General features: G+C 32.7%; 1 protein-coding gene across 1 annotated transcript; it reads left to right on the forward strand.

The window, feature by feature from the left end:
• The first annotated feature begins 77 nt into the window (after positions 1 to 77).
• On the forward strand, positions 78 to 10892 carry LOC126776083 (uncharacterized). Its single transcript, XM_050498357.1, has 8 exons — positions 78 to 381; positions 704 to 988; positions 1173 to 1370; positions 1458 to 6153; positions 6312 to 6435; positions 8731 to 8909; positions 9260 to 9376; positions 10140 to 10892. Exons 1-8 carry the CDS (start codon positions 202 to 204, stop codon positions 10283 to 10285), a joined length of 5925 nt encoding a protein of 1974 aa, XP_050354314.1. The 5' UTR covers positions 78 to 201; the 3' UTR covers positions 10286 to 10892.
• Positions 10893 to 14196: the final 3304 nt, after the last annotated feature.

Genomic DNA, 14196 nt, shown 5'->3' on the forward strand with positions numbered 1-14196 from the left:
GATATTATAAGTCAAAGTTTTATGTCAATGTCAATACAAAATTCATATTATTTTGTTAATGTCTTGTTAGGTGATTGTTATGATCAGTGATCACTGCGGTTTTGTTGAATCATTCACTATTTTAAATAAGTCGTAGTGACATAGTCTTTTCTTCATTCCGTTTTTGTGTGTTCAGCTATGATATCGCCTGAATAATACGTCATGCGGTGGTTAAAATTTGCGTTTACGATAAATGTGTATTTTCTATTATCTGTTTGTTTAGCCGAATTAGACCTCGAAAGAAAGGATAAATTTTTAAATGGTTTTGTGGATTACCTAAATAACTTACCAAACCAGCCGTACACTTACGAAGATGGTGCTATTATTAATGCGCAAAAAACGGTAAGTGCAACAACAATAGAATACGTTTTTTTGCTTAAGGTTATCGTAAGGGAGACCCCTGTTTTTATTATCGTATGGTCATTGGTTACTTATAATTATGAATATAAAATTTTATTTTATATGATATCAAAATGTTAATGTTTTACAACATTATCAGGCAAATAACTTCTTGTAACCTTGAAGCACTTAATATAAAAAAAATACCTTAAAACTGATTTTAAAAAATTGTAAGACAAGAAAAATTGTTACAACTTGTAACAAACTATGTAATAAACTATATACTATATATATATCTATAAACATTAAAATTATTTTGTTCTAGAATGATGATAGTGAAAGTTATTATATTGAAATCAAATTGAAAGCCACAGATAATCATGACTTTGATTCTTCAAGATACTTAAAATGTTCTGCAACTATACAAGACTTGAACGAAATTGGTATAAGTGTACAGAATAATGAATATCACTGTGAAAACCTTGATCAGATAACAGAGCAAAAGTCCACTGAAGATGATCAGCAGGAAATTGATCAAACTACACAAATAGAACTTCCCACTGCCCATGAACCTGTGCATCTGGATAATGAAGTCCAATCGAATATTGGGGTAAAATATTTCAAATTAATTATTAAATTGACAAAAATATCCTTTTGTATTGTTATCAAGTCAAAATTGCTACAAATGCTGCCATAAAATGTTTATATTATTGAATTCGAAATACCTTGATATAAATTTATATAAATTTAAAAATTAATAAAATCTCATTGCCATTATCTTTTTTTACTATCAGATTACATCTGGTGAGCAGTTTGTAGCAATACCTAGAAAACAGTTTGGTGGTTCCTGTATAGGATGCTCAAGTCATGTGAACATTGAAGCACCTGGAGTCAATGACCTTGCTGCTCTCGCTATCAAGCAATTAGATAAACATGAGCCTAGTGTCAAGCACTCACTTGACTCTGTGCTCGATGTGGAAAGACAAGTGCAAGTAAGTTAGTTAGTAGATATATATTTATAATATATGTTCTACAGCAATCAACTTACTATATTTATTAATAATTATATTTTATTACAGGTTGTCAATGGTGTCCGATATATCTTAACACTTCAAGTTAGTTTCAATAAATGCTCACCACCAAAAAATGAATGTGTCGAAATTAAACCATGTAAGGTAACAGTAAAAGAAAAAAGTTGGATAAGAATGCGTGATGGTTCTAAGTATAGAACTGTTTTATCGAATAACTGTACAGAGGAATGGCTGTTTGGAGATGAGGGAGAATATATACCAAACAATGATGACAATAATAGAAATAATGATATTAATCTACCTGTAAATAAAAATGAAAGTGATGATGGTACCCCAAAACCTAATAATAATGACAATATTGCAAATACAGGATCCGTGGATGAAATTCTTAAAGCAATTCATAACACAGATGTACAAATGCAGCCGCAACAAGAAAAAACGTTAACTGATAATGAAATGAAAAATTTGGAAGAACAAATAATTCCTCATTCTAAATTTCATGACACAACTGTAAGTGAACTCAGTGAAACAATAAAATCACCAAACACAGGTGATGAGAATACACACCATGTTTCTACTATGGAGACAGTGAGGCAATACAGTGACAATTCAGCTCCACAGAAACCACCCGAGAATCAAGAAAAGACTACTCTTTTAAATGAAGATAAGAAAAAAGCAATAGATGAGTTGATAAATTTTTTCAACTCTGCTGGTTTCGATGGTAATCACTATGATATTGTAAGGAATAAAAGAAGTTACGACCATGATTTAAAAATTATGTCTCTCGCTGAAAAGATCCATAAGATTAAGGATAATGTCAACAATGCACAATATTTATATAAATTAGCACAGAATTTGGTAGATTACATTAATGAGATGGATTTAGAAGTAAAAACAAGAATCCTCAAAGAAATTATTACTGCAGAAGAAGAATATGAAAATTTCCAACATTTTTTTTATATCCAAGCACGTGTTGCAATTCCTTGTGACAAAGTAGATTGTGACAGTAATAATGAGGTAACTAAAATATGCAATGGTGTAATTGAAGTTTTTGATCAAAGTACACCTCAAATTTTAAGTGCATTTTGTCATGATGAGAAAAAGAAAAAAATACCGCTCAGCAATCCAGAAAGTATTCCATTAAATGATCCCGTTCTATTAAAACTTACTAAGGACTCAGTAAAAAAAATCGAAAAAGAGTCATTGCATCCGAATGCAATGAAAATCGAAGAAATATTAGAAGCTAGTACACAACAAGCTTCAGGTAGGCTAACGAAAATAATCATAAATCTTGTATATACTGATTGCAATAAAACAATTCCATATGAGAATAGAAAAAATTGCACAGTAATACAAAGTATGGATTCCAATATATGCGAAATAACTGTACATGAAAGACATTGGTTAAAAGAGACAAAATTGACATATCTATGTACTCAAAGGCCTATTGATGAAAGATTTACTAAAAAGAAAAAATCAAATGAAATAAAGGGCTTAAATGATCCAAAAGTATTTGACATGGTGCAAGATGCCTTGCAATATTTAGATGTCAATTCGAATAGGAACAATAAGCAAAAGGTTGTAGAGATTATTTCTGTGACAACTCAGCTTATAGGAGGATTGTTGACTGAAGTAAAGTTTGCTGTGGGTTACACAAAATGTACTAATGTATATAAAGTTGATTTGAATACTTGTGAATTATTAGATAATGAACCATTACGAAAGTGTCAAGTGCAAACATGGGATCGTCCTTGGTTAGAAGACGGTAAACAAATAAAGGTCGAGTGTGATGACACTATAGAAAAAACCAGTCATAAATTTGTTAAAAAAAGATCATTGTATGTAGGGGCACCTCAAGAAACAGATCCTACTGCACCACAATATAAATTGCTAGCTGATAAATCATTGGAAAAGTTTTTACAAGCACAAAGTATTGGTAATGAGTATATAGTTGTAAAAGTTGAAAATGTTACAAAGCAAGTGGTAGCTGGAGAGTTAATAAAAATGTATTTTCAAATAACCAATAAAAATAACCAAAATCAAAAACATATCTGTCATTCAGAAATATGGCAACGGCCTTGGTTGAAGAAGACTGAGTATAAAGTAAATTGTGATGGTTTAGGTAGTGAATCCAGAAAAAAACGGTATATAGCTTCTGAGGTTGATGTTTTGAATCCAAGACAAGACACAGATAATTTTGGTACTCAAAACAAAGAAGATGTAAATAAGCCACATATTAAACGTAAACGAGCATTAACGGGAGCTCCAAAAAAAAAGAATCCTAATAATGAAAAGTACAAATTATTGGCTGAAGAGTCATTAAAGAAATATCAAAGTGTTCATAAAATAAAAGCAAAACATAATATAACCGTAAAACAGGTAATTGAACATCTGGTTTCAGGAATAATTTATAAAATAGATTTTATGGCTACACCTGTATCATGTACCACAAAAACATCCAAATGCAATACAGATAACACCTTTTACTGTCATTCAAAAATTTGGGATCGTCCTTGGAAAGGAAGCAAGGAAATTGATGTACATTGTAATGAAATTTTCAGTGATGAACAAGTTTCTGATAAATATGAAAATGATAGAAATAAACGCAGCATCCGCTTGGGAGCTCCAGAAGAAAAAAATATAGATAATAAAGAGTATAAACAATTAGCTGAACAGTCTCTAGAAAAATACCAGCAATTAAATAACGCGAAATATTTACATAAAATTGTTAAAATACATCATGTAACCGAACAAATGGTAGAAGGTGTTCTTACAAAGCTAGAATTCTCAATATCACCAACAAAGTGCTTACTTACTGATGGCCCAAATCTAATAGACGACTGCAGTTTGCTAAAACCTCAAACCGTACTACGCTGTGAATCGGAAGTATGGAATAGACCATGGTTAAAATCAGACAAAGAGATAAATGTAACTTGTAAAAAAGTGTATACAAAAAATGTTAAAAGAGACGATTTATATGATAATAAAAGAACAAAGAGACAAATAGATTCAGGTGAAAATGATATCGACGAGGACACTATGTATTACTATGTGGATCGCGCTATAAATCAAATTAATGATAAGTCTGATACAAACAATTTACAAAAGCTTATAACTATTCATTCTACTCGAAGCCATATGAATAGAGGTGTAAATACGATAAAAATGTATATAGAAACTGCATATACTTTCTGCTTACGACATCAAGATGAAATGCACTTAGCTGGTTGTGAAGAGTTATCGGGAATGTATCATAGACTATGTTTTGTTGACTTGCGACCATCGCCTGATGATGAATTAGTCGTGGAAAGCATTAGTGTAGTGTGTGATGATGAAGCAGATTTCAAAAAAGTCACAGGTATATCGATACCAGAAATTATAAGGCGATCTTTAAAGGAGTTGGAAAAGTCACCTAAGATTCAAAACAAATTGATTCACAGCGGCGAACCGCACGTTATACCTAGCTTAGATTCCAACACTCCTATGAAAGTGTCTTTCGTAGTTACTTCATTAAATTGTTCGAAACATGTTGATTTTGAGCAAAACCCTAACGAGTGTTATGTAGATGTATCTAAAACGCCAAAGATATGTACCTCATATGTGTGGATGAAATCAAATAGTAAAAAAATTGGAAAAATCACTACACATTGTAATCAAGAGAAACAGTATCGCGATAAGCGATCTTTAGAATTCAAGAATATAACGTCTGATGATAAAACTATACAACATTTTGTAAAAGAGTCATTAGAAAAGCTAGAAATGTCTTCAATAAATAAATATAAACAAAGAGTTATGCAAATTAATAGCTTTTCAAACAAAATTACTACCGGAAAGCTTACTACTATAGATTTCGATGTGGGTTACACAAATTGTCTAAAGTACGAATGGGTCGATAATATCACAACATGTGAATTCATAGAACACTTACCCCGGCGACATTGCATTTCGCACGTTTGGGAGCGACTTTGGTTGGAAAATGGCAGACAGATTGACGTCAGTTGTGAGGACGATGAAACGCCTCTCGAATCGCATGTTGAGTTCGAGAGTACCGAGAATGCTATGCAATTGGCAAACGAGGCTCTAAAGCATATCGAAGCGAAGTACCCAAGTCCAAGAAGACAAAAAGTTGTAAGAGTATATTCATTAGAAAAACAAGAAATTGCTGGTCTTCATTATAGAATGAAGATCGAAGTTGGGTATACGGACTGTTTGGCATTAAGCATTAAAGATGACTGCAAATTGGTCAATGATATGGGCTTAAATAAGTTTTGTCGTGTAAATGTTTGGTTGCGAACTTGGACTGACCGGCCGCCTATTTATCGCGTGACTTGCGATTATCAAGATGGCGCTACGACTGAACTATACCGAAGCATACAAGCGGAACATTTGTTTTCCGATTTTCTGGCTACATACAGGCCCGATTATATAAATGATCACAACGAAATGCTCAAAAGGTTCAGCATATTTAAAGATAATGTGAAGAAAATTCATGATTTCAACACTCATGAAAGAGGAACCGCTAGATATGCCGTTACAAGATTTGCCGATTTAACCTACGAGGAGTTCGGACAAAAATATATGGGATTGAAACCGAGTCTTCGAGACCATAATCAAATACCGATGAGGAAGGCTGAGATTCCTCAGGTGCATCTTCCGGCCTTGTTTGATTGGAGGCAGTACAATGCAGTCACTGAAGTTAAAGATCAAGGTTCATGTGGCAGTTGTTGGGCATTTAGTGTGACAGGTATATTACTGTTTAACATTACTATTGTTTTTAACCGATCCATCTTGTGTTGCACGCGGCAAATATAACAACTTAATACTAATTGAAAGTAACTTTCAGAATCTAAAGATTATTCTGTGACATATAAGATAAAGACAACGTCATACTTTTACTTGCAGGTAATATAGAAGGTCAGTGGAAAATTCAAACGGGCGAGCTGGTGTCGCTTTCGGAACAGGAGCTCGTCGATTGTGACAAGTTAGACGAAGGGTGCAACGGCGGTCTTCCAGACAACGCATATCGGTAAGAACATTTCTAACCTGCCACAGCCTAGGTGTAGTGGCTAGATAATACGGTTGCAGATTCCGAGGTATAGATTAGAATACCAGTTTGGACCAATACAGTGATTGTTTATAAGTCTACAAATTCTCACCAACTTAGTTTATTATCAGCTTAATATACTGTTAGAATAAGACCTATTTGCATTTAGTGCTTTGCTTATTATTTTTATTGCAGGTTTTTTTTTTCCTAAAATTTAAAATCATTTTTATTCCTAAGATAGTTTCTTATTAAAAGTATTACCATTCATATATTTATAGACATCTCGTATTAACTAGATTGCACTTTTTTTAATTCGATGGTTTTCTGTCACTAATATACTGCCGTGTAATGCTGTTTTACAACGTGCCGTCTATTAATGATTTTTTTAATATACATAAGCTTTAATCTTATAACTTCGTGGCAAGCGTGGCATCTGCTTACATAATCAAATACTCTCCCTCAGACAAGTAAATGTATATATTAATACGTGAAAGAAAATCTTTGTATAGGTGTGCAAACGTCTTGCAAACGTTTTTAAGGATATTGTGAGCACGGAGGAGAGATTTGGCGTAGTTACAAGTTTATATACATAAGCAGCGCAGAAGCTACAATATGTACATAACATACTATGTGTTACATAACACATTGTAATAAATAAAATTACACATAGTTTACGATTTTGCTAATAAGGTCACACATCATGTCAAATCTAAAAATCAATTACGGCGTTTTTTTGGCCTTTGTTTTGTTGTTTAATTGTAATAACAAGGTGTCCAGTTGAATATCATTATTCCTATCTTTGGAATAAATATATCCCATATTTTTGTTACCAATAATGTATTAAAGAATGAATTCATTGTGTATATATTATTCATACGATTGAGTTAAATATTTGTACAGCTGTTTTTGACACTTCAATTTTTACAAAAGAAGGTATTGCAAAAAATACCCGGCATTAGTTATTTGTATATAAAGTTATTTAAATATTAATTAATAAACTAGATTATTTTTGGACTTCCCCTTTTTGATTGATTTTGAAAATGACCTTGTTCTTTTAACTTCTCAATTTTGTAATTAATCATTCATAACAAGGAAAATAATAATGTTTACGTAACATTTATTAGGACTGGTAGCTTATCTTTCGTATTATGAGGTTAATTTAATGAATTTTCATTTGTTTTTGTTGCATAATTTGCTATGAATATGTTTATCCTTATTATCATATTTTAAGCGACGTGTTTAAACACATGTCAGTCAATTTTAAACGTAAAATTTATGATGATGATGATAAAGATGATTCGATACGAGCGGAGAGAGAGAGAGACTAGGTAAGGGACCGATTGATTTACCTGCTTTCTGAGGCATGGGATTCCCCGTCCTAATCAAAGAACCTCCGTACAGGAAACCTCTATATCTATTTACTGATTTGACTTCGTACGAGTATAATCCATACAAAGTTCCATTCCCATTTACCCCTTTTAAAGTTAAAATTTCCAGTAACCATTTCATTACCCATGCTAAGCCATACCCACAATAAGTTATAAAATGATTAATGACACAGATGAAATGATTTTATAAGTCGTTAGATTTTTATATTTTTGCGTTAATTCAGTTAGTTTTTCAATTGTTTTCCTCTTTTGAATTAAACAATACAATAAAAATGTCGTAAATTCGCACGCTATTATTAAACAATGAACGGTGCTGAGTGGAAAAACAACGTGATTAATATTATTTACAGATTCGCAAACGATTCTGTTTGATTAATTGCAAGAATTCAATTACGTCCGTCGGAATGAAGTTTTAAAATATGATAACATCCGCTTGGCATCCGCAGCGGATTGTTACTGAATGTGGCAGTTATATATAAATGCATCCTGCATGTTATTGACACTTCGATTTTATTATAGAACAACGGTTAGTTAATTATAAAGGAAATGAAATGAAAACACTAATATAATTATTGCCGTAACCTTTTTTTTACTTTTGATGAATAAATATATATATTTAGTTCATGTATTAAAATATATTTTAGTAACTTTACTATTTAGCAGATCGGCTATGCTTTCGTAACATAAAAAAAAATGTCCCTGCCTTCGAATGGACTGATCTCATGTTACAAATCGTAACGGCTATTAGAAGTTGGTTAACGATTTAAGGGTACAACTTGAGTACTGTACACTAGATACAGACGTTTATTTTCTCGTAAGGTGAAGCGTATAAGAGGTATAATTGAAGCTAATATAGACCGTGTGAAAAGTACCAAAATTCTTTTTATAGAGCAATAGAACAACTCGGCGGCTTAGAAACAGAGAACGACTATCCATATGAAGGTGAAAATGACAAGTGTGCCTTCAACAAAACACTATCAAAAGTGAGGATCACGAGCGCAGTCAACATAACGTCCAACGAGACTGACATGGCCAAGTGGCTTGTTCAGAACGGCCCTATTTCCATTGGTGAGTTCATTTCCAACATTACTATATGTATATCGCAGTATAATCTACTATAAATAAATATTATTTATCTATGTAATCTCGTTAATGTTATAATTGTGAAATTAATGTTTATCGAACTGTAATGCTAAAAATGTTTGACGAAGAATGAATCGATTTAAAATTGCATAGACATTTTTTTACGTTTATTCAATGAATAAGTTTTTATTTTATATCCTCATAAAAGTATATAACAGACAGCCAATGTCCCACCAACATTGGAACCAAATTTCAGCACAGCAAATTCGTGTTCGGTCATTAAATAGAACGAAAAAAATAGTACTCTAAAATATTATTAATATTAATATTTGCAGGTATAAATGCGAACGCGATGCAGTTCTATGTGGGCGGCGTTTCTCACCCATGGAAGGTTCTTTGCAGTCCGTCGAATTTGGATCACGGTGTCCTCATTGTGGGATACGGCGTAAAAGGTAAAAAAAAACCATTTGTTTTAATATCGCCAAATATATTTAAAAAATTCAAAACTTTTCCTCCATATAACTCTTCTTTAAAATTTTTGAGAGCTTTAAATATTATTCTAGTTTGTAACCGAATTACTAAAATTTCAATATCAATGTATTGAAGGAAGCATTTTAGAATTATTTACAAGTTTAATAAAATATAAACGGACCGGTTAACAAAATTTCGTTTTTCTGCATAATAATATCAATGATTTTTAAAAACATTCCAAGCCTATGTATGTATATTCCTTATACACGTTTATATATTCCTTAAGATGAGTTACAAGAAATGAAATGAAAAGCTTTTTGTAATTAAATATTTATAATAATATATGGGATAAATCATATCAAAAAGCCGAGATGGCCCAGTGGTAAGAACGCGTGAATCTTAACATCGGTTAAGATTCACGCGTGAACGTGGGTTCAAACCCGGGCAAGCACCTCTGAATTTACATGTGCTTAATTTCTGTTTATAATTCATCTCGTGCTTTTCGGTGAAGGAAAACATCGTGAGGAAACCTGCATGTGTCTAATTTCATCGAAATTCTGCCACATGTGTATTCCACCAACCCGCACTGGAGCAGCGTGGTGGAATAAGCTCCAAACCTTCTCCTCAAAAAAAAAAGGGAGAGGAGGCCTTAGCCCAGCAGTGGGAAATTTACAGGCTGTTACTGTATATCAAAAATATTTTTCTTTCGTGTTCTATAAACTTTATGTATTTTGCTCTCTTCAGATTATCCTCTGTTCCACAAAACTCTTCCCTACTGGATCGTAAAGAATTCGTGGGGTAAGTCGTGGGGGGAGCAGGGTTACTACCGCGTTTATCGTGGCGACGGAACGTGTGGTGTCAACCAGATGGCCAGCAGCGCAGTTGTGTAAACAACAATGTATGATCTGATATCAAGCTATTTTTTTTTCTTTATTATTTTAACAATAAGTGTCAATGTCGATTTTTTTATTGATCTTTTTATCATAAGTGTCGTAGTATCAATTATTTCTAAGCAAAATATTACACGTTAACTAAATAGACAATATATTCATTTATAAAACTGACATCCCTGGTTACTGGTTGATTCATAGAATTTGATTATATATAAAAGCTAACATCGGCTTGCTATCTATGGATCAGATTGCTACGTATAATATAATAGGGATAATAGGGTCTGGTATGAATATGTGGTGTTCTAGTGTTTCAGAAATTGTAAATGTTACCTTGTGGTAGGGCTTTGTGAAGGCCCGGATCGGTGGGTAACATCCAATCATCAGATAGTCTGCCGCTAAGCAGCAATGCTTAGTATTGTTGCGTTCCGGCTTGAAGAGTGAGTGAGCCAGTGTAACTACAAGCACAAGGGACATAACATCTCAGTTCCCAAGGTTGGTGGCGCATTGGCGATGGAAGGAATCTTTATTATTTCTTACATCGCCAATGTCTATGGTGGTGACCACTTACCATCAGGTGTACCAGTTGCTTTGCCTATAACATAAATTCTAGTATCCGGTAGCAAAACAAATCGTATTTTGAATATAATAACCGGGCATTATAAATAATCGATTATTATTGATCTACAATAACCATTCGTTAAATATAGTAACCGGGCATAAATAGTTAATTTTCTCTTATAATAAACGTTAATTTTTATATTCACACAGATTTTTTAATCAATTTTTTGCAATAATTTTATTGTATATAATAAATAAAGTTATTTTTGTCTCTTTGTTTGGTCCAATGATATTAATTGAATTCGAATTTAAAAGAATCTCGAAATTTGAGGCTATTTTAGTTAAATTTTAGATGATGGAAGTTTTTCAATTATTTATAATGTAGAAAAAATTGATTATGACATTAAAAATATCGAATACTCTTATGAATTCTCTTATGCCTTATTTTTTTTCTTTTACATTTTTAAATAATACTTTTTTATACGTAATAATTTTCGTGCCATTCTTTTATATATCGAATATATTTGTTTATAACATTTTAATACGTTTGCGTTATTTTATTTGCGTCATTGAAGAAAAAAATTACTCGTGTTCATGTTGCTAGTCTTAAAATTGTAATGTTTGACTTTTTTCACTCATTAATAATTTTTCGTTTCTTTAATGTCATAATGACAGGCGTCATTTAGATTTTAGCGATAAAAAAAAGTTTAATTAATTTAAAACAAATTTTCTAATGTTGAAATTTTTATAATGTTACTTAAAATTACTAAAAAGATAAAATATTTTTAGCAAAGTTTAAATAATAACAAGTAATATCTCTAGGTGCAATATTTATGTGTGATTACCGGCTTTAAACTATTTCAACCTGTTGATTTTTATCCTACGTATACATTGTATAATAACTTAGAATTTAAGTCAACGATTTTTATACTTCATCAAAAGTTAATAAAGTTTCATAAGATAATTTTTGTTTTAATTTCATTGTACCCCAAATATAACACATAAATTATCAAATAATGTCTTATAATATATATGTATGTATTTCGAAATGGGGAGGGGGGTAGCTACGGCTATAGTTTAGTTTTTTAATTATCAAGTGACTTAAATAAATTTATAAATCTATAAAATTATTGAATATTTGTGAAACGTACCCGTTAGATACAAATAGGACTCCATGGCCTCCGTGAAGGACTAAAAAGTCATTTTCGCCAATATCAGGTGATATAAATATCACGTCCTTTGTAGTCCGAAGTGTCGATATGTTTTTTAAGTCTTACTGCGAGCTTAATAATGAAACTGCCACCCTCCGATACGATTTCACCATAGAAGGATAGAACTATAACGGGATCAAGTCTATATAACGTATCTGCGTTCCCTCGGCAGAGCTCTCCTCAGGGGGCGCAATTTCACTCGCTAGTACCTACGGTAGTGCGACCCACCCCGGCTACATCCCTCATGGTCGTCTGAAATAAGACACGCGAGGTACCCCCACCTTAACCATCCACGGCAACGCCTCTAGCGTATGCTGGGCAGTGTCCAGGTTCGCACTACATTGGTGACATATGTACGTCGCTTCGTGTTTAATCTTCCCCAGGTATTTTCAAAAACTACCATGATCGGGCATTACTTGTGAACGTCGTCTTATCCAGAACTTGAGGGCCGGCAGGATCGGTCCAACGATACGTTTGCGCTGGTACCGATCCTCGCGCCACTACGCTAAAGTTCTATGTTCCCACCGATTCAATGCAAAAGAGTGCGATGTCCCTATTTTATTTATAACTACCACTATCTCTATCCGTGAACACCATAAGAGACGACTAAGGGAATTTTTGGGTAAACACCATCTATCACTCGAGTATTTAAGCGTTTAAATCTCTCATATTTTTTGCGAATGTAAATTTTGGAAGTTCCGATTAAGGTTTTTGTGATATATTAATGAGCCGAAGTAACCCGAGGAATGCGAGTTCTAAACTAAACCGGGCAAGCATCACTAAATTATTATGCGCAATATGTGTTTATAATTTACATTGCGCTTGGTGGTAATTGAAAATAACATGAAACCTACATGTTTCGGACAAAAGTCTTCCTTATATCCTTCCACAAAAGGGAGACGAGGGCTTAGCCAAGCAGTGAGACATTTACCGGTTTTTCAAAGTTGATAACAAAATGAATAAAACACTAAAATTATTATACATTCTGCGTATTCGATAAGGTATATCTTAAAATCCCCGTGCAAGGTTCTTAACATAATAGGAAATATTAAGTAATGAATTAAACGACGTGGTACCTGTGAAATAGTATATCGTGTTACACTTAGCTAGCGACGCTTACACGGTGTCATTTTCCCACTCAATGTTAAGGGGCTTTACATCTCGTCTATTGTTAAAGTGAGAGGTTCATTAGCGTATTTTAGCGTTTATTATCTTATTAAAGAAACCCTGAGGCGGCATATAGTATACACATACTTAGTACTCTAACAGATTAAATAAAAAAATGTAGTCCAGAACATAAGCAGAATTTAATTAATGTAAAATATTGATTTAAATATATTTAATGCTCAAAGCTAAAACTATTTTTTTAAGTTGTTCGGTTTTATCTCGCTATCTCTCAAAAATGATATGTAATATTTTTTATACATGTCTTTGATTATTATAATTTGCACGTAGACAAATATTTCTCCATTCCTCTACCGTTATGGCAAATTAAATCTTTCCTCAGCTAATATGACGTTTAATTATTATTGTATCATTGGTTTATAAATAGTTTTAGCTTTTTTGAGACGTAAGTTTTCACTTTCTCCCATATATTTTAATATGTAAATAACTAATTACTAACAAAAGAATATAATAAATGACACTTCTAACGCTAATTGTGCAAGAATTCGAGGCACATGGTAGCTAATGCAAGCTGGTTTATTTATTTTTTACACTTAATAGGCCAGCGTTTGACCGTTGATTTGCCTGATGTTAAGCATCGGCACAGTCTAGGATGTAGCACGCTTGCCTATGAGAAACCTGCTTACTCTGGATTTGAAGACACCAACGTTGTACCTATCAGGAAATACGGTTCCAGTTTCGCAGTGCGAATGATGAATGTAGATTCAAAGCGCTTCGTATTTAGGCTTTAGTCACTGTCTGTATTACGCTACTACAAATGGTAAAAACGTCTCCAAACTGATATACCTGTACGTAATTTAATACAAGATTTAATTACATCAATCAATGCATCAAATCCGCAATCGTTTAAACGTCAAACTTATAATAAATAATTAATCGAAGTTGGTATTATTGACATTAGTATCCGGGCACTGTAAGAAATTAACCACTCTCACATCGTCAATACGCCGTTAA

This window comes from Nymphalis io, chromosome 19, assembly GCF_905147045.1.
Source record: "Nymphalis io chromosome 19, ilAglIoxx1.1, whole genome shotgun sequence".
Taxonomy (NCBI): Eukaryota; Metazoa; Arthropoda; class Insecta; order Lepidoptera; family Nymphalidae; genus Nymphalis; species Nymphalis io.